This window comes from Tigriopus californicus, chromosome 1 (genome assembly GCF_007210705.1).
Source record: "Tigriopus californicus strain San Diego chromosome 1, Tcal_SD_v2.1, whole genome shotgun sequence".
Lineage (NCBI taxonomy): Eukaryota > Metazoa > Arthropoda > Copepoda > Harpacticoida > Harpacticidae > Tigriopus > Tigriopus californicus.
Window position 1 is genome coordinate 7,562,025 of NC_081440.1, and position 20,634 is coordinate 7,582,658.

A 20,634-nucleotide genomic window follows, 5' to 3' on the forward strand; every position below is an offset into this window, starting at 1 on the left:
AGCATTGTGGTAGTGAGTCAATTTGATAGTGCGTTCACTGATTAACACCAAACATGTTCATTTTGTTGGGTTTTGTAACACAGTTCACTCAAAATCCCTCGATTATTGGAAATTCAATGGGCAGATAATGCGAGTTGACTGTTATGTTTGTCTTAGTTCTCCCGCACAGTAATGCCCAAAATCAGGGTGCTAGACCACATTTTTCTTTGAATTTCATTCACTTGACATACCCTATAACCAGAGTTTGAGTAACGCCGCTAGAGGACTTAATTGCTACTGATGGGATCAAATTAATCATCAAGGGAGGCTGTGACTATTCGGATATTTACGCAAGCACTGGTACCATAAACGAACTTACCTGCCAATCCCAATGGTGCAAAATTGGCATTTCAAACTAGATTTAACGAAGCTGACATGTAGCTCATTGCTCATATAGCAATGTGAAAGAAGGATCAGCTTCTCAAAAACGTGTTTGAAGCCCCAACCTTGCATCACTGACTCTGGTACCAGCAAACAAATGGACCGCAAGAACTTTTTTTAATGTTTTTTGTGACGTATGACATTGCTGTTGCAAGACGACAACCTGCAACTCAGACTCAAAATGGTACTCTGTTCATGAGAATACTGTATATCTTGCATGTATATACATGAAATAGCCACTAACTTTTCTAAACATTGAAAAATCAGTACTAAAACAAACACCATTCAACTAAAGTAATGAGAAAATGAATGTGCTTTGATTATTAAGAAATTGAAGCCTTTGAGCACTCCACTCATAGATAATGGAGGTCAAGATAATGAGCAGGTCACTTCCATGAAAGATTTAGGAGAAGCATTCCAAAAGAAATGGAAAGTTTGATGAGTAGACCTCATAAAAAAAATGCAACCATGCAATTTGATGAGTAGACCTCATAAAAAAAATGCAACCATGCAAAAAAATCATTTTGATGGGGAAGAGGCTGTTTTTAGCCTCTTTGTTACATTTTTGTTTCTTAACAAATCTATTCATGCAAACTCAAGATGGCGCTGCAAGGCGGCAACTGTTCCAAATGAATTGCCAATTCAAGATATTCCAGGTGAAGGTGACTCTGTTGATTATGGCTTTCATTGTGTTTAATCTTGTTTTACAAGCTGTAGCCTAGCTGTAACGAAAAGAACAAATCAAACATGGCCAGATCCAGAAAAATCTGGAGGCCACTGTTCCGAAAATGGGATACCTTTGGCCTTGAAATAGGCCTTGGTCTTGCTTGCTCTGTGGGCTGGGGCTCTTTTGAAAACAAAAACAGCTAACAGAAAAAATCTGATAACTCTGCTTGTTTATTTGGCTGCCACCCAAGCCAAGTTTAACTTGGTCCTGAGTTTAAATGTGCCTCAAACACCTTCCATGATAGTTTCTTTGGCAATTAAACTAAAGTTTCAAAAATTGGAGCTTCCTTTGAGTTAAATATCCTTTAAACATTTGCATTTATTTGCGTATCTAACATTCTTATACACCTGGCAGAGAACATTTGGACATATTGTCAGTCTGGATATATGGTCAGTTTGGCTAGGTCCCAAGGGCGACGATGTAAGAGGGTTCCACTGTACTTGCTCTTGCTGCTGTGCTTAAGATAAAGAAGTTGAAAAATTCCCCTTCAGGTAATCTTCTATTGGGTCATCAGAAGTATGTGACATTTTAAAGAACTTTACTTTTGGCACCATCAGTGAGCATTTTTTGTAAATGCAACAGTAGTTGCCGGTAAATTTGATGATTGCTTTGCAGTTTTAAATTTTATAAGCTTTTAAAGTTTTAAAAGATATTTTATGACATTTGGGAAACCTTATTTTTGGACACTTTTGGACACTTTTAGACATGGATGGACAACTGTGTCCACAAATAAAATGCCCACCCTGGTGAGGTTTCAAGGATTGAGCTTTAAAGTCAAACGTGAGAACAAAAAGAATAGTTTTGGAAATGATTCAGCATAATTGCGATGCAATTTTACAGCTCTCTCCTTTTAAAAATAGTTTCAACATAACTAGGACCCAGTATTTAAAAGAGAACGACAGTGAGTTCAGCACACCATGGTGGTTGAATTTTGAACCTTCAATTCCATTCTAAAACAATATGTTCATATGTGTCCCAGATCCAATCCAAACATGCTTAAGTAAAAAACCTGTGATTTGGCGAGTTATATATTTCCCTTCAGGAAACTTAAAGGTACTTTGAATATTTTAAATGCCTTTCTAAAGCAATTTTCTACATTTTTTCTGCTGAAAAATATTTGAATCCATTGTTGTTGTTATTGCAGTTACTGATGTCTGAAACGTAACTTAAGCCTTTTAATTAGAGGGCTAGTCAGAGAAACGACACTCACAAGATTTCTGAGATTTTTTGACTGCCTCGTGGCTACGTGGTGTGTGCGATGGGGATCGGTTTTGAACACATTTAGTTACGTGATTCTCAAAATCTAGTTCCTTATTCAGAGAGCCAGTGAGTTGATGGCTCGTTTGACAAGCCCTCTAGTTGAAGCTGACTAACGCAAGAGAAGTCGATCAGCCCGCTCTACACCCTGCTGTCCAACTACCAAGATGTGTTCAAAGCAAAGTCTCAAGTGGCTGGGTTGGAGTGACTTTTCTCTGATTAGCCCACTACTTTTAACTAACTCTTAAAGCACAAACATCTACAAAGATGAGTATGGTTTGGATGTGGGACCCATGTAAACTCATTGTTTTGGAACAGAATTGAAGGTTCAAAATCCAAATGCAATGCTGACCTCACTGTCATACTCTTCTAATACAGGGCACTGTACATAAATATAACTTGGAAAAAGAATTGCTTTCTTGGTTGAAATGATTTGATTTTTTTCAAGTTGTGAAAAATGCCAAAAGGTTGAGAAAATGTGGGACAAGCTGTGATAATACAAACAAAAGTTGTGAGAATGTGCAACAAAGAGAGTGAAAATGCAAAAAAATATTGTAGTGATGCAAAGAAATTTTATGACCGAGAAAAGGTTATTTTTAGCTCCTTTAGGTTCTTTCCTGCACTAATCATACAGTATACAACCTCTGGTAAAATGATCATTTACATGACATATTGATGGCTTATTCATTGTGTCACAGTACAAGGGCAATGATCTATTCATCTAATAATCTCTTAATAAAGGTTGGCATCTTAGAGCGTTTTTCTCGTTCCTGCGTTTGTTTGTCCGCTCAATAAAAAGGGCTATTTGAGAGTTTTGACATCGGGATCAATACAGAGTGTATATTTTTCTCTCTTGAGAGTAAAGAGAGCGCAGTGGGGCAGTGTATCTTGGCGCTTCATGCCTTATATCTATGGCTAGTGGGTCCTTTTTCTGAATTGCCAAAATATCAGCTGACAGAAAAGGGGAAGATGTGCCAAGAGCACCTTGACCAAACCCCCCCAAAGTCCGTACTCTTTTCCAGAATGGGGTATAAGGTTATGATTCAACCCGCCCTTTGAAGACTATGGCCGTGTCATTTCCTTGGACTAGATTCGGGCTGTGGTGGGCTCTTTACCTCCTGGCCACACCCGTCAGGGCCGATCCACCCACTTTAACGCTAAGGTGTGCGGGCCCGGGCACGTTAGATGTACCCATTGAGTTCTGGGCCCACCTATCGGATCCGGGCACGCCGGGTCCCTATATCTTCCGTTGGGAGGATGACGCGAGTCCGGCTCATTGGAATGAGGTCTCCACCGATCAGCCCATGAACCGTCAGACCTTTGTGTACGCCTCGCGTGTCTACAAGGCCCGCCCGCTGCGTATGACCGTCCTAGCCTTTGCCGAAGAAGGCTTCTACCGCGAGCCTTTGGCTCGTGCCTCTCTCGACTTTGAGGTCAACGAAGGTCTGAGCGGCTCGATCCGATTCAACGGCTCGGTCATCCCGCCCACGGGCTTGTTGGCCAGTGATTACGTCAACGCTCTCAGCCTCCAGATCCACGATCCCGCGACGTATTTTCGACCCAACCTGACCACTTATTACTGGTTCATCAACGGCACGTTCTACGGCCAGATGCGCCACAATTTCACCTACCGTTTCCCTCCCGGTCACACGTACGTCGAAGCCACCTTCATCGCCACGCACGTCAATAAACCACCGCCGGTCATGTCCGCCAATGCCACGGTTTCGACCCAACAACTTCACCAATCGTTGAAAAGCCATCAATCGCCCGTGGTCAAATTCGGCGTGTCGCGTCAGGTCATCGAATCGCGGCGTAGTTTATCCGCATTGAAAGTGAAGGGGCCCACGTGGTTCCGTCATGGTGAATTGCTCAACCTGATTCTCGAGTGCGATGGGTCGGGCCCATGGCAATATTGTTGGAGCATCAAGAACTCGGGATACAATGTAACCGGCAATGAAACCTGCGTCGACCCGCAGACTTTAACCCCACATTGTAAGTTCCCAGCAGTGTGGTACTTTCGACAATCCGGGACCTACGATATTCTGTTCATCTTGAGTAACGGGGTGAGTCGGATTCGTCGATTGGTGCACGTCAACGTCTACGATGTACACAAGCAAATGCCCGTATCGTTCGTGGTGGTGCCCATCTGTAGCATACTAGCCGCTTCGGTGGCCTGTGTGGCTGGAATTTTCGCTTTTGTCACGGTGCGACGTAACTTATCGGTCGAGATTGCCGACTTCGACTTCAGCCAGACCGTCAATCCGGCATTGGCCGAGGACTTGGAGTACAAAACATTTTGGGAGCGTCTTAAGGATTCCCTCATCCATTCCTTCAGCAACACCAGTGACGTGTTCTCATCCATTTCCAGCGCTTCGTCGCGTTCCATGTCCGGCGGTGGCAGTGGCGGGGCGGTAGGCATTCATTATGGAAGTATGACGTGATGACCACGCCCTCTCCGTTATCGCTAGGCGTGTGAGAGGCCATTATTCGTATAATTTGTCTTCGCATCTGGCTGGAGCTGTTTATTTGTCAGGATCAGTATTTTCCCGCTGAAGGTGAAATCCGATGGGCATTACCTTGGGCATGAACCCAATGCCCAATAATCCTCTATTTACAGTGCGTATTTCAATTCCTTTTTATCTTCATTCTACCCTCGCCCAAACGGTGGGTGTGGCGCGAAAGGAGTAGCCCACCCATCGTCTGACCTTATTATCCGAATGCCAATGAAACACCATCATCTTTCACGATCCATTTCCGTTCTCCTCCCTCAAGACAAATATGTTCCCTGATACCCAATAAATTTGTCAGATAAAATTGAATTTGTCATTGAGTTGTCGAGGAGTCACCCTGATCTAGTATTGTTGGGCTTTTTGCTTTGTTGTGGTAAACAAACGCTAGCTGATGGGCCAGAGCCCAGGAGCACTGGCTGTGGCACCGGCTGGTCGGTCCAGCTCCTGTTCACTCTATTCTGGCTCACTGAGAACGGTCGAAAGGGTCGAAACAACAAGAATCAAGGAACGTTGGCCAGAAACAGGTCGAACTTAGCTTCTGCCAGTTTCAAAATCCACCCCGGATTGTCCCTCCCAAAATACCTATTCCATCGGACCGGATCGCATTGCGCAATGCCCAAGGTGCGGGTGATGCGTCATTCCAGTGCGGGTGGCTCACGCAAGCCCCCACCCGAGGGCTGGGAACTGATTGAGCCCACTTTGGAGGAATTGGAGTGCAAGATGCGCGAGGCCGAGACCGAATCCCATGAAGGCAAACGCAAAGTTGAGGCGCTCTGGCCCATCTTTAAGATTCATCACCAACGATCCAGATACATCTTTGACTTGTTCTACCGACGAAAAGCCATTTCCCGCGGTAAGATTCGGCGGCGGCGCATAGGCAATGGCCTGGGTCCTTCAATGAATGTGACCGAGAAAACAAGTCATGTCACAAGTATTCTCGAACTCATACCACGTATAATGCATTCTGCTCACCCAGTCGTCATCCGAACATTTCGAGAAGTGAATGCTACGGAACGGATGCTACTCAGAGTTTATACTATTGGCTTCTGGCTAGTTGATCCCCGTGAGCGATCGCCTGAAGGGGCTTAGATCAGGCTAGGACGCCTTGGTTATTACATGGGGACGCTCGGGGTCCACTTTTTTGAGCCCAAATGGGAGAAACATACCTTAGATCAGATTGGACCAAGGCATCTCAAACGAGGGGTTGGATGCACAAAGCTATTGCCCAACCCCATCCAGGGTAGGTCCCACCCATTTGGGATGCAATTCGTTTTAGCAATACGTTCTTTCACTCTGAAAATTAATTGAATAGGAAATCAATCAATCGTTGAAAACGTCATGGTTGTACGAAAGTGAATTCATGGCCTCTGTTCCAATGAAGGCATTGAATTTCTCAAGAGCGACCGTCCAGAGATATCGTGTAAAGTCAGAGCTAAATCAGAATCAGACGGCAAGCGGTTAATTAAAACCCAGAAATTGAATCTTGTTTTGTATCTTAAACCCTCTCTATGAACTTTTTTTCCCTCCTCAATAAGACGCACTACTCATTAGACAACCCGTTGTTAAGTTTCAACTCGGAATTGGACGATTTTTAAACACTATCCTTGACCAACCCCATGTGCCATAACTACCTACATAGAGCAGTCAATTTAAATACATGAACGTATTGAGTGAATGTCTTTTACATCACATCTGACCTAATTCTTTGGAGTGGAACCCATGTTTTACGTCTTAAAAGCAATTGCATCGGCATTACACGCACCACAATAATGAGAACCCTAATTTTGACATTGTCTAATCAATGATCTCTTTTTTGCAGAGTTATACGAGTACTGCGTCAAGAACAAAATCGCAGATGGTAACCTCATAGCCAAATGGAAAAAGCAAGGCTACGAGAACCTATGTTGCCTGCGATGTATTCAAACGCGTGACACGAACTTTGCCACCAACTGCATTTGTCGAGTGCCCAAAGCCAAATTGGAAGAAGGAAAAATAGTGGAGTGCGTCCATTGTGGATGCCGAGGGTGTTCAGGTTGAGGTCGAATCTTTATTGGGCCATATCCGTTTGAATAGAAGTGAATGAAAATAAAATATTGCCGACCAAACCCAGGTCAATGCCGACCGTGCCTCTGATTGCCTGGAGAGGCCTCACATCTGTTGGGTTGAATTCCCGTTCCAAGTTTTGTTGTCCTGGTCATCATCGCTCAAATCTGCCAAACGTGACACATTCCCTCGACGTCGAACGTTCGTTGTTCCGGATGCCGGATCGGATTGTCGGGAGCTGGAGAAAGCAAAAATAATCATTTTTATTACATAACGGGACGGAGACGCACAACTAAGAACATATCTGTCACTTATCCGTTTCAACGACCTTTCCCAAATTCAAAAAGGGCTGTAAATTCCCATCTATAATTTGAAATGGATCAAGCCGGTGATCAAGCATAATCCTGGAGGACAAATATCAACCACTTAAGCAGATATATCAGGAAAACCGCCCCTCAAAGAAATGATGCTGACCTTTTAAGCATTCATCAAGTATACGTCAGCTGAAGATCGCCTTTTAATTACATGAATTTGAACTCCGTTTAGAAGATTTGTCTGGCCATGCTTCTTGTTTGCAATGACTATTATTGTTGAAATCTGGACATCATGTACGAGTCATTTGTCAGTTGTCCCGGGAGTTAAAAGTAGAATGGGAGTCGACCAGCCACCATTATTAACCTTTATATTTCATGGTTGGTTTCGATAGACAGGGGTGAAATAGGACTACTTTTCCTTACTGGGCTTTTGTTTTGTCCTTTTCTCAAAGCTGACGGTATGCGAAATTCGTGACAAGGAAAAGTGTTACTGAGTCCTAGGATTACTTGGCTGGTTCAAGATATTGTCAACGTCATAGCATCAAAAGTGCTTAAATTTGCCGTTGGACTGAATTGGAAAATAACGCCCGTGACAACATACAGCTTCACTGCGGGTGACTCTTTTTTATGCAAACTTTGGTTGTTATCACGAACCATTTCTATTCTTCTCTATAGAAGGGCCGGGAAAAAAACAAAAGAAAAAGAGGTTTTGGAATAAAGTTGAGACCTTTTGTAAAACACTACAGAGCTGATTCATATTTTTCGAAATGTAAAATACACTCTACATAAAAAAGCGCGTCTTAAAATGAGCATATCTGCCATCGTTTGGATTTAGAATACTTTTTTGAGATTGCAACCGACGGATAGAAAATCAAGTAATTTAATTAATTAAGAAAAGAAAAAAGTGCAAAATGTACATGAACACAATTCTTTCATCTATATCCTTCCTCATTTTAAATTTCAGGAAATGTCAAGTGTGACGAAAAATATCTGAGCTTTCGTGAAAAAAATAGCCAGCTTTGAATTGAAGTTCCCAAAGCTCAGAGCTATTTCCATTGTATTGCCTGAACTCCAATGTGAGGTCCAATGTGAAAGTCTCCGAGGGATAGATAAAAATAGGTTTCGTAAGCACACTTGATAAATTACCTGGTGGGATTTGTGGTATGATGAGAGTTGTTCGAGGGCCGAGAGAGGGACGACAAGTTGGGCGCTTCTCCAGTGCCTCCCCAGAATGAAGAGATCAATCCCCACAGAAAGGTGAATGGAGTTAAAAGCAGATACGAGAGGAGCCCCACACTAGTGTTCCGACTGGATAAGGCTTGACCTCGCTTGGGCAGCACCAGAACCGTGCCCGAAGGGACCAAATTGCATTCTCTCAATGTGGTGGATCTAGGCAATGTGTCCAAACATTTCGACGGAAAAGTCGTGGAGAGCGAAAACTCCTTTAGTGCAGGTGACCTTTCAGAGTCATCGGCGACGGTAGCGAAAAGAGAGTTTATATCGCTATCAACGGGTAGGCGCTGAACGCGACTTCTTCCATCGGGATACCGAAACTGCACCCGAGCCGTACTCCTGCAGAATGATTCCTAGACACGCTGAAGGCATACCACTAAAAACTTGAACCATGTGTGTAGACTTACGGATGGCTTTTGGCCATTTCTTCGGCCTCGCGGGCCTCGCGAGCCATCGTACTCAAGCGCTCCTTCTTTTCCGTCTCTTCACGCTTTTGGGTCTGGAACTTTTGCGCTCGCTCGGCCCGATCTTGTTCAATTTGCCGCAAGACACGCTCTTTGGCTAATTTCTTCTCTTCCATATCACGCTTCCTTTCGGCCGCGGCCTCCTCTAAGGCCGGGTTCACCCCTCGTTCAGAACTTTCCGGTGCTTCCGCCTGGATTTTCTGCTAAATTCAACGATTACATAGTACAATGGGAATACACTCTTAACGTACTACTAGTTTTGGGGGCACCTAGACCCACCTCCGTGTCGGGTTCCTTCTTCTGTCCCTGGCGCTCAGCCATAAGCCGTTTGGCGCGCGCCACCCGGGCCTCTAAAGATTCAGCAGGGGATGGGAGTGGGGCGGGACTCGCCACCTCAACGCGGGGCGCCGAATTTTGCAATGACTGCGAAGCTTCCATGACCCGTTGTCCGCGGGGCGAGGCCACACTTTCGGCCGTGACACCCGCTGCCGTCACAGGCGGACTCGGACTCGTCTGGGCAAACTATCAAGGTAATCCAGTTCAGTCATTAATTAAGAATCCAAGTATGAGCCATTCCGGTTAGGAGATAGTCCCATTACTCACTCGAGCTTGGGCCTTGGCCAAGCTTTGGGCAATATTCTGGGACTGCAACAGTTGGACTCCCCCCGTCACTTCCAGATCCATGCCATTGGCGCTGTTGATGAAGAAGATGGAGGGCACCAAGACCACGGGGTAGATTTGGGCGAATTGTTCGGCCAAAGGCGAGCCGTTTTTCAATCGGATGCAGACACATGTTTGGAAAGATGGAGCCAAATCCGGGGCGTTGAGGGTGGCCAAAAGAGCCTCGTCCGACTCACCATCTGAAAAAAGTCAGATAAGCGTGTTTCTGGGCCACGAGTTCATTCCATTAAACGTTATTCTCCACCCGATTAGTTGGCGGTTATATTTTTTTAATCGTTACCTGACCTAATCTAACCTAACCCAACCTAACACGATATTAATAGCCCTTCAAGTCTCTATCTAGACCTTGAAACATTTGGCCACAAATTTAAAGATGAGCACCGCCAACTGATCGGTGGAGAATAACGTTTATGCATAATGCATAAAGTCTAGCTAGGCACGTCAGTCTGTCTACCTGAACCTGGATATTTGAGATGGGTCATGCATAAGTATTTAGTGTCCGTACCGAAAACGACCACCACGAAGAGCCTTTGACGTGATTTGGCCGAACCGATGGCCTCGGTGATGGATCCCTCGAACCAATCCATGCTGGACTTTGAGAAGCCGGATGACTGCCCACAAAAATCAGGTATCGAAGACAAATGACGCTGGACTCAATGCTCTGTATGCTAAAGAGAGGGATCGGACGTGCTTTCACTTTCTCGGATGAATCTGATGTACAGTTAATAGATAAGTTAAGTGGGTAGGCACTTGTCGTCAAAAATCTCATCAGCTGCTAAACTGACTCACTAAACCGAGTCACCCAACCTCCATCCCACCTACCGGGCGAGGTTCGAACGTTTCGCGGGGTTGGAGCTTAAAGCGACTGCAATCTATGGGGACGTTTAAGCCATCGAGTACGTCAGTAGTGGAGTGGAAAGCTCGGTCGAAGATCGAACGTCCTCTAGCGAGGTTTGGTAGAGCTATGCGTTACACTCCTGATCAGATGCATTCCCACTGAGAGAGTGTTCAATGTGCTCAATGAATTCCATCCTCATGTTCAAGCACTTGATTAGGGGGTAACGCAAAACTGAAACGTCTTCTGGCGAGGTTTCAGAGAGCTTTCCACTCCACTACTGCCGTACTCCATGTTTAATCAAGCTCTGGCAGGTTCATTTGTTTGTTGGTACCAGTGTCAGTGATGCAAGTTTGATGCTTCAAACACGTTTTTGAGAAGCTGACCCTTCTTTCGCATTGCTATAGAAGGAAAGGTCAGATTCGATAAAACCAGTTTGAAATGCCAATTTTGGATCTCTGGCATTGGCAGGCAAGTTTGTTTGCTGGTACCAGAGCTTGCCTAAATTTCCGAAAAGTACGAGCTTTAATTTATTCTTTTGCTTTCATTTAACTATCTTAGAAGCCGGCACAATAACCATGGAAGTTCAAGTTTCTTGAATTTATAATGAAAATGATTAGCCAAAAATGTACTGCCATGAACGATGGATGGTGAAATCGCCTGGTGAGGAAATAAAAGTGGTCTCAGACAGATTTGAAGGTCAAAGGCCATTGGAAGGGGTAGGTAAGAGAAGGATGAGTGTCATTTTCGTTTGCAGGTTGAAATCACTGTTACAACCTACCAGAAATGACATTCATTAAGTTTCCTGCGGATCGTAGTTCCCAATTTCATCGGTCACGCAACCTCGATTTCCAATCTTGATTTATATGAAATATTTCAGACTTCATTACAAAATGGCCAATCAATTTTACGAACAACATGTCATTGTAAGAAATTGATTGGTTCAGTGACCCACATAGGCATGTCTGAAATATCTTAACTGTAATCAACTTCCAGAAAAAAATTAGCTGTCTGGAATGACTATAAATGAAATCAATGTACCAACAACATGCATCATGCCGATGAGTAATGGAAGCCCAACAACCTAATGGTTGTTTTATAAGGTTTAGAGATATCCGGGAGCAGAAGTGGGCCCATCTGTCTACGACATTTCGCCTAGTAATAATCAATGCAACCACCAATCCCGTCGGTACATTTTATCGCGTTCTTTTTTAACACAACGAGCTTTTGCTCATCTGAACGGTGCAATGCCACGCTGACGTCTGGTTGGTAACAAGGGAGACAAAGAAGGCCTAGATGAAGATGATGATCATCATCATGATGACTGTATGTGTGTATGGAGTATGCCTGTGTGAGCTTGTGGCTGGTTCGAAAGTGCTCACGACCACAGTATGTATAGTTTGCAGGCAGGTAGGTACATGGATAACTAGTTGGTTGGTGCATGCATGCAGCAAGAGTTACACTCTCTGGCGCCCCTATGAATTTGGGATGATAGGCCTCGGGAAAGAGCGGACGACAAGCGACGAGCCAGCAACGTCAATTGCAAGTGGCCTAATTCCGAGGCATAATGGTCGTCGTCTGAATGCGCTTTTTTTCATGTCTGCTTGCCAGTGGAGTTACATTCAACTCAATCGATATAATGGTTGGATAACCAACGTGCAACTAACATCATTTTTAGCCAGTTTGAGCAAAATGTCGTTCAATGGTATTATATATTAGAGCCGTATTGGACATGGATCAATAAGAACATAGCTATGTGCCAGATTTTTCTGCCCTCGATCGGAGGAAGAGGCCCTTCAAGTCATACTGAATATGCTGTTCAACAAGTTCTCTCCAGCCAATAATGCCTCTGCTTTTTAGGGATATAAACAAGCAATGACAATCATCATAAAAATTTTGATCTTCAGTCAAGGAAATGTTGATTTTAATCCATTCCAGTTCTGTCATTTCTACTAGTTTAGTTTATAGGTGTGTGGTTATTACATTTTTTTTACACGTCATTAGGACACAATTATTTTTTGATACTGAATATAGTTCAGTTATCATATAATTGTCCAGCTTAAGCAAAAAAATCCTGGCTTACTTATTGGATAGTTGAGAGCAGCCTTTAACGAGCACTGATGTTGTTCCGGTGGCTAGAGCTAACCGTGGGAAACGTCTAATATTCCTTTATTAATATTTTCTTGTCTCAGGCTACCAACGCTTTATCTAAAATGGACGTAATCGTTATCATTGCGACACTCAGAACAAATCAGGGGAGACTAGCAGACATGCGTGCACGCAATGACGGGGTAACGACTTTTACATCACCCAAGCAAGAATTTCCCAACTAAGAACCAACGTCCCAAGGGCGCAGTTCCGTTTGTCGATAGGCAGATATGGGGGAAGTACGTTCAGTGGGCTCCTGGGTTGAGGAACCAAAGGCAGCAGCTCAACCTCGGACGGGAATCAATCCCGACCAGTACGTGTTTGGTACACCATATTTGGGGTTCTCTGTCGGGAGGGTTCTCATTGGTTCGGATTCGTGGCCTGTTTCGACCGACCCAATCGATCAGGAGTGCACCATTCATGCGCAATAATGACATCTGAAGTAACTGCATTGCAAACCATTCGCAGTATTCTCTGTTTGGTTTTGATTGCATCAATTAATATTCATTTTAGAGTCTTGATTGCTCAATGTGTACGTAATTCTTGAAACGATTCCAAATTTAAGAGCTTAAGATAATACGTGAAACATTCGTGCATGTCTCCTGGATAGTCGTCAGTCTGGAGACGGCGGCTAGCCGCTAGCCTGTTGGCGTAGCCGTGAGAAAAGTGGGGCCGATCAGTTAGGAAATCCGCCAACGGAACTCAAGCTGAGTGACTCAATGGACTCTCAAAGCCAAAGGAGCAGCCAAACACGTCCCTGACCTAGACGTCGGATGCCCAAGACCAGAGCCCAACTGCGGACCAAAGGGCAGAGGGATGAGAGGCACGTCTGAAACATCGGACCCTTCGAGGGGGTGACTGCTATGGGGATGAGAGTAGGACCACACTTTGCCCATGGATCATATCATTATTTTGATATTGGGCTTAGAGAATGTGTAAAGTATAAATGCAAGTATATACAGAAGATCAGTCATCCAGGTTTCAAATAAACTAGAAGCGATGGCTCAAGATACGTAAATACAATCACCCTGAACTATGTAAGAAAAGCTGAAGCCTACCCAGTCCGGGTCATGATTTGACCCGGTCCGTGGGAACGTGAACCCAGGGCTGGCTAGCGCAAATTTAAGCAGCTCGCAAATCAGGACTGCCAGATTGAGGTCGCTACTGGGCCCAGGGCCCATAAGAGACGTAGTTCAACCAGAGGTCGACCGGACATTCCAAGTGTATCAAACTAACGTGCCAATGTCTCAAAATGAGATCTCTAACTTTATCATACGCAAGAAGGCCAAAAGTGAGTAGAGCGAGAATTAGCCTGATTGGCTTGATAGCCGGGAGTAAGAGCCAACGAAGGATGTTTCACGTTCGAAAATTGGACAGCATAATTCTTGAATGACTGGTAACATTCATTTCACCTACCATAGTCGGAACCGATCTGGGCATCAAAGCCCAACCATCAGCTCAAGTTTTATGAAATGATTCACCAATGGACCTCCATTCGTCGATGAATCCGAAATTACCGCAATAGACGGAGGGACATGTCTTTCCGACTGGCGTTTTGGCAGCCCTGATGGTGACAATAGCCTGCTCAAAACTCCAAAAGACACGAAGAGGACGAATCTAAGGCGAAGAAACAAGGCGACGCCGACGAGGACGACGATGACGACGAGCCAGGAGCGAGCGAGCACAAGAACGCATACACTTCCATACTCACACACTCACACACAGACAGACCAACAGACAGACACTCCACACGCCAAAACGACGAAACAACCCAAACGAGCCCCACGGAGCCCGATTCCGAACACGCAGCCCGAAAACACAAGACTCACACGACTCGCTCGTTGGTTCGTTGGTTAATCCGGGCGGTTCATCCTCATCATCCTAGTGGCACACGCTCGATCGATTCCGCCCTCATCGACGGCTTGAGTATCCTTCGGAATTGCTGGCGGCCCGTCATTGGTTCCGTGTCATCCCTCCATCGCCTCATCGTTCCACCCGTGAATCTGTCCGGAAATGGACTGACTGTCGCTTGACGGACGAGTCGACTGGTCCATCGGACGGTGACCTTCCCCCGGAGCCAGTGGGTCCCAGGAGCCCAGTCATGGGCTGGATTGATTGCCCGCGGGTCTCCCGTCCGCTCTAAAGCGCCCTCCGCTCTCCTTAACTTGCGAGTGAGTGGGTGGGTCGAGGTCTGCGTGAGCGGGACCACCCCCCTCGTCCACCTCCGACCAGCGCTGGTTTGAGGATTCATCGATGAGTCATTCATCCTTCATGGCGCAACGGACTGGCCGGTCCTTTCCCTGTCATGGCCCGCCCACCTCGACGGCTGATGATTCGGCTCGGCCACCAATCTCACCGCCCCACGGGGTGGATCCCAAGTTTGCCGCCCCATTGTCGTCCACCTCGCATTTGTTGCCTATTCGTCCGGTGCCTTTATCTCATTTGCAAAGCGGTCAATCGCCCACCTTAGCCCGCGTTAAAGCCGGTATGATTCATACATCGGAAATGACCCCTCGAAATGTTCTCTTAGTCATCAACCAGCTGTCTTATTGCAGGCCCCCAGAGCTCGACCGCAGCATCGACGGGCACCCCGCCGCCGAATGGGACTACTTTCTTCCGTCCCATTGGACTCGGCGGTTCCCCGTCAGCCACGTCGACGCCGATATCACGATGCGCCGGATCGACCCGTGTCCCTAAGACCTCGGGCCTGGATGCCGATGCCGGTTAGACCCCTATTTTAGCGCTCATCTGAGTTCTGTGACTTCACGTTTCATTTCACTTTTCTAGAATTAGATTGGCAGCTCGAAAATGGCAGTCGTGATTCGGCGTTTGAAGATGACTTATCCTGTTCGCGCACCACGCCCATCAACCATACCTCCATTCGTAATCGCAAGTGGCGTCAGCACAGTTGTCCAGGAGGAGCCCGGGTCAAACGGGAAACCTACCCACTTGATCACTCGATCGAACCCATCTCCATCGAAACTACGGGTCGTCGCGATTCGGGCTTTCATAGTGCCGGTCCCTTGTCGGCGCCGGGTTCCTTTTATCCCAACTCGTTCCTCCCCGAATCGAGTGCCGTCTCACCTCTCTCGCACACCCCGGGCTTGGTATCGCCCTCGTCGACCACGTCGTCTTTGCCTAGTCCTCGAGCACCGAACCTTCTACCGTCCATGATGGGCAGTGGTACAACGAGCCTGCCGCTCCTCCCACCTTTCACTCCGACCCCACCCTCGCCCGTGGTCTCGCCCGAGCCAACCGGTGCCAATGCTTCGTACCTGCATAATCCCCTTCTGGCCTCGCCCTTGCTACATCCTATGCATCCGTTGAACTACCGTTGGCCGGCTGAATCGTTGTCCAGCCCGTTCTATCTTTGCACGGGAATGCCCTATCCGCCATCACTTTTATGGAATCCATCTTTGTTCCGGTTGTATCCTCCGGCGGCGCATTCACATCCCTTTGAGCCTAACAATCTCACTACTAGTCCCATGAACCCGATGAATCATCATCCTCATTTCCTGGCCGCCAACGGACATGAGATCAACCCTCATGTTCTTGGTTCTAATCGACCACTCAATATGTCTTCAAAGCCAGATATCCAAGACCTCTCTCGCAATGCCTTAGACAAAGTGAAACTTGGTGAAGATGTGGATATGAAACCCATAAGAGAGTCCTTACGTACAAGCAATGCCAAAAGCCAATTGAGTCACCCAGTTGTGCCACAGTCTAAGGAAGTCCTGCCCGGTGAAGTGAAAATAGAAATCATGGATACCACTAATCTGAAAGACGAGAGAGATCAAAACATCACAGTGACCGATGATCCGAACGAAGAGGGATCAATGTGTAAGGCCGTTCAGGATCAAAATGGCCTATATTTGTTAAGTCGCGGGATCGAACGTCTGAACGAATGTGGTGAAACGCGTGTGGCATCGTCAGTTAGTCCAAGATCTGATCCCGGTAATTTGGGTGGGGCCCCAATATTCCGACGTCGATTATCTCGACTAGATTTGTTATGTGACGCTGCTAGTACCGTAGAGACTCCATCCGAAGATCTCTCCGAGCGACAAATACTCAGTGCACCAAATTCGCCCAAACCCACTAATGATGAATCGAATGGTCCGGAAAGTAGATCAAAAAGTCTCGATGGAGTCAAATCAGCCTTGAATCGTCGATACACCAGCCCCGAAGCCGAGCGTGACGTGAAGGCCTACTTAGCCAGTAAGTCAAAATCTCCCAAGCGGATTATCGACAAGGGGCCCAAAGTGAACATTGTGGCTCCTTTGTTAGGAGGCCCCCCGAAAACTGAACCCATATCCGAGAAAGAGTTGTCTATGCGCAGCAGCATGGCAGACATTCAGAGACAGTATCAAGAAAAGTACAAACAATTGTTCAAACTGCAGCATCAATGCCTCAAACAGAAGCGAAATGACTCGCACCCGTCCCACTCAGCTTCAACATCAGAGTCACCCAAGTCAAAAAAGCTTAAATCCGCAACAACAACAACAACAACTACTACTACAAGTACGCCTACTCATGCACCATTGATGGTAGATTCCAAAAACAAAGTAAAAAGACCGGGCGATCTTCATTCTGGAACACACCAACGAGAAGAACCGTTCGTTAACAACGCAAATGCTTCCCAAAGTGAACCCGTCGTTGATCGAAGTATTTTGAATGACCTCCGAATCCATAATGGGAAAGATCCCCGTGATTTCAAGGCTTGCCCTTTGTCAATGACAAGTAAGCTCAACTCTACGCTGAAGCCATCCCATGACGAGACTCAAAAACTCAAGTCAATCCTCGATTCTCAGCATTCTAAAGTAACCAAGAATCCCTCAAAGCATGGGTTCAAGCGTTCCCCTGAGACTCTCTATCGTTGGGAGGTCCGGCCCGAGCCTTCGCCCAATTCTGAAATGGACATCTCTCAACAAAAGGCTCACGGACACCTCCTAAAATTCAGACCCAATGGTCCAAGTCCATTCAAGAATCTACTTCGACTCACCAACCAAGACTCATCGTCGGATCCAGTTCCAGAGCAAGCAAGTCTGAAAAAGGCTGACACTCTCAGCAGTCCTGGATGTGAACGACAAGTACCTGAAGATAAAATTAAGATTGAAGTGGAGCCGTCCATGAATGATTCCCCAGCTCCCTCGACACCGCGTGCTCCTTTAAAGGTGGAACTCCCTGATCACAATGAGCCTAGTGAGGCAAAGGGTTCACCAAACCAAAACCTTATTTCCAAGTCAGACCCAGTTTGTGCCGTATCATCTAACCCTATAGTCAAATCTGAAGAAGAATGCGGAGTTATCAAAGATTTGCTGACCCTTAAAGTCAAAAGGCCAAAATCTAAAAAGTCTAAAAAAGAACGTAAGAATATGGATAGTGACGATCAAGGTGAGACGTCTCATTCTCATCATCGCCGACATCGACATCATCACCACCAAAAGTCTAAGCGTTCCAAAAAGGCGGAACGACACAAATCCAAAGAAACGGCCCCAACCAGCATTGAGCTTGACTTTGAACCAGCAAGTACATCAGGTAAATTGACTGTAACACGAAAAGTAATTCCGGTTTGTCCAAATATTATCGATATTTTCTACTTCTAGGTTGCCATCGTCGTACATGCGTATTAGAAGAAAATGATTTGATGACCGACACTCGTATTTTGTTTCGAATGGATGGATACTTTTATCCGGGCAAGATTCAAGAAATCAGCCCTCCCGACATTTATGGTGTGCTCGTGGATCACGAACGTGGAAACAAACCTCATATTCTTACTCGAGAGGAAATGTTAAACGAAGTGGTAAGGGCATCCTACTCGTGGTTTGTGCAACTCAAAGTTCCTCAGCCAGGCCTTTTTCATTCTTGTCACTTTCAGATATTGGAAATGCGTCCACCTTCAGTCGAGAGTATTCCAATCGGGACTCGTGTTTGTGCTTTTTGGAGTCAAAAGTATCATTATCTTTTCCCTGGCAAAGTTGGTGATCCTGAATTAGTAGACGCCCGTCTTGGCTCTGACTTTGTAAACATCGAGCTGGACGACGGAGATAGTCGCGATATTGCTTTGTCCGACATTCGTCTACTCCCAGTAGGATATCCCATCGTTCAATACGAGCCAGACGATATTGGCCGACGGCGACGCAAGCAATCAACAGATTGCTCATCAACGGAGGCCTCGCCTCTCAAGTCAAGGCTGCTGGTGAGGACCACCAATCCAGCCACTGTCATGCCGAAGGCCAGTTTGAAAGTGACCCTATCTGTCAAAGGCAAGACCAAAGAACAACTCGGCTCTCACCAAAGTGCTTCATCAGGTTCCTCTCATTCTGAATTAACAAAGGTAACAATACCAGAACCATCAACCACTTTATAAGGCATGGGATTGAGACAAGAGTTCATTGTTTGATTTATCTGGCCCCTCTTCCAGCCCAATGTCCACTCGGACAAGAGAGACACAGGGATATCAGCCTTTCTGCCGAGTCAGCAATTGTGGAATTGGTTCGGACCCCCGGCCAAGATCCCTAAAAAAGGACGTGGACGCATCATTCACACAGGCATTGCTCGAAAAAAGGAGAAACTATTTACGGGCGACTGTGCCGTGTTCTTGTCCACTGGACGGCCAGACCGACCGTTTATCGGAAGACTCGACTCCATGTGGGAAACCAGCACTGGCAACAAAAGAGTGCGAGTGAAGTGGTTCTATCACGCGGCCGAGACTGAAGGACTGGCAAATCAGGGAAAACGGGTTCAAGATCTGAAACTTCCGGTGAGTTATGCCCATTCAATTGCATTTGAATTGATTTTTTTATCATGAGCACATCTTGAATTTCTTGTTTATAGGGTGCCTTGTTTGAATCCATGCACTTCGATGAAAACGACCTACAAACGATATCTCATGGATGCGAAGTATTGGAAATTAGCAAATTCAGGGAAAGAACGCTCCAAGATCGGAGCAAGTTGGACAAGCTTTATGAAAACAATGATCTTTATTACCTCGCTGGTCAGTATGACCCTGTCGAAGGGACCATTGCGTTTGCCAATGGAGTGTTTGAGGAAGGGTGAGAGTCTTGGCCAAAGAGAAAAAGGTACTTTGACTTGGTCATACAGACACACATCTTTAACCCAATCCCCATTCTTACTTAAATTATGAGAAACTTGGGACTTCTTTGAATTACAAGAAGTTGTGCGTTTCGTTTTTTTTCCTTACCAAGTTATGTTCTATGACAGAACAAAGAAGCTGCAATTTTCCCCAATATTGAACAATGCATTAGCTAAGATTCGGTTCTTAGTTGAGTGGCTTTTCTCGTATTTAAAACGTGAATTTTAAACGACTGTGCGTGTCTTCAAAAATGAAGTACTTGGTTTTGTTAATTTTACCATCTATTTCGACTGCTGGCATATAATAATGTACCCTGACACAGATTTCTTGAATTTTCGATAGATATTATCTTTCACATTATCAGCAAAGCATCCCAGTTCTTTGATTCACAGAGCCCATACAAGTGTGTGCTCCGAAGAAGTTCCTCTCGTCTTTCAAAATATTCAATGCTTCTTCACTACAGTAGTAATACTAATAATGATGACGATAGTAATACCATTACAAGGATCATATTGAAAAATGTCATCAGAGTATTCTTGAATGTTGAATATGCTCTTTTCCCTTACTTTCCGTGAAATACGTTATAACGTAGTAATAATAATAGCTCTCTACATTAGCCTATAGTATACTATGAACATTATCCCAGCTGTAGTTAATATATCTATATATTTTACAAACACACACACACATATATACACTTTCCTATGATTGACCTGTCTCATCATAATCGTGTTTTCACGTACCTGTTACTGCGCTGTGCTTCCTTTTAATTCAGAAAAAAATATTACTCTACGACATTATTACAGATCAAGTATGATGAAAGTATCTCTATTTTTGTGTCTTGTACCCAATCTCGCTGGATCACAATAAAACAAGGTTCAGGCCTATGTAAAACCACTCTACCAAGGC

The 20,634-nt window shown here is 45.4% G+C and overlaps 4 protein-coding genes across 5 annotated transcripts; 3 read left to right on the forward strand and 1 right to left on the reverse strand.

The window, feature by feature from the left end:
• The first annotated feature begins 3,344 nt into the window (after nt 1-3,344).
• Nucleotides 3,345-5,223, forward strand: LOC131877621 (uncharacterized). Its single transcript, XM_059223354.1, has one exon. It carries the CDS (start codon nt 3,469-3,471, stop codon nt 4,843-4,845), a length of 1,377 nt encoding a protein of 458 aa, XP_059079337.1. The 5' UTR covers nt 3,345-3,468; the 3' UTR covers nt 4,846-5,223.
• Nucleotides 5,224-5,355: 132 nt separating this feature from the next.
• Nucleotides 5,356-7,019, forward strand: LOC131877629 (protein BUD31 homolog). Its single transcript, XM_059223366.1, has 2 exons — nt 5,356-5,767; nt 6,734-7,019. Exons 1-2 carry the CDS (start codon nt 5,527-5,529, stop codon nt 6,949-6,951), a joined length of 459 nt encoding a protein of 152 aa, XP_059079349.1. The 5' UTR covers nt 5,356-5,526; the 3' UTR covers nt 6,952-7,019.
• On the reverse strand, nt 6,942-10,450 carry LOC131877611 (UBX domain-containing protein 4-like). Of its 2 annotated transcripts, none has more exons than XM_059223333.1 (6): nt 10,155-10,450; nt 9,572-9,828; nt 9,248-9,490; nt 8,912-9,171; nt 8,418-8,843; nt 6,942-7,195 (listed from the first exon to the last, which is right to left on the reverse strand). In XM_059223333.1, exons 1-6 carry the CDS (start codon nt 10,234-10,236, stop codon nt 7,063-7,065), a joined length of 1,401 nt encoding a protein of 466 aa, XP_059079316.1. In that variant the 5' UTR covers nt 10,237-10,450; the 3' UTR covers nt 6,942-7,062. The 2 variants fall into 2 exon arrangements, with proteins under 2 accessions (XP_059079316.1, XP_059079325.1); XM_059223342.1 differs by having other exon boundaries at nt 8,912-9,168; nt 10,155-10,448.
• Nucleotides 10,451-14,341: 3,891 nt separating this feature from the next.
• LOC131889391 (uncharacterized) lies at nt 14,342-20,622 on the forward strand. Its single transcript, XM_059238484.1, has 7 exons — nt 14,342-15,117; nt 15,188-15,355; nt 15,420-18,167; nt 18,236-18,432; nt 18,508-18,966; nt 19,054-19,392; nt 19,467-20,622. The coding sequence occupies exons 1-7, from the start codon at nt 14,886-14,888 to the stop codon at nt 19,686-19,688; spliced, it is 4,365 nt and encodes a 1,454-aa protein (XP_059094467.1). The 5' UTR covers nt 14,342-14,885; the 3' UTR covers nt 19,689-20,622.
• Nucleotides 20,623-20,634: the final 12 nt, after the last annotated feature.

Coding starts and splice junctions, on each gene's coding strand:
- LOC131877621 (XM_059223354.1), top strand. CDS start 3,469: ATGGCCGTGTCATTTCCTTGGACTAGATTCGGGCTGTGGTGGGCTCTT.
- LOC131877629 (XM_059223366.1), top strand. CDS start 5,527: ATGCCCAAGGTGCGGGTGATGCGTCATTCCAGTGCGGGTGGCTCACGC. Junction 5,768..6,733: donor ACGAAAAGCCATTTCCCGCG/GTAAGATTCGGC, acceptor TCTTTTTTGCAG/AGTTATACGAGTACTGCGTC.
- LOC131877611 (XM_059223333.1), bottom strand. CDS start 10,236: ATGGATTGGTTCGAGGGATCCATCACCGAGGCCATCGGTTCGGCCAAA. Junction 9,829..10,154: donor CTTCGTGGTGGTCGTTTTCG/GTACGGACACTA, acceptor GACTTTTTTCAG/ATGGTGAGTCGGACGAGGCT. Junction 7,196..8,417: donor CATACCACAAATCCCACCAG/GTAATTTATCAA, acceptor TGCTTTCTCCAG/CTCCCGACAATCCGATCCGG.
- LOC131889391 (XM_059238484.1), top strand. CDS start 14,886: ATGAGTCATTCATCCTTCATGGCGCAACGGACTGGCCGGTCCTTTCCC. Junction 15,118..15,187: donor CTTAGCCCGCGTTAAAGCCG/GTATGATTCATA, acceptor GTCTTATTGCAG/GCCCCCAGAGCTCGACCGCA. Junction 18,433..18,507: donor AGGAAATGTTAAACGAAGTG/GTAAGGGCATCC, acceptor TGTCACTTTCAG/ATATTGGAAATGCGTCCACC.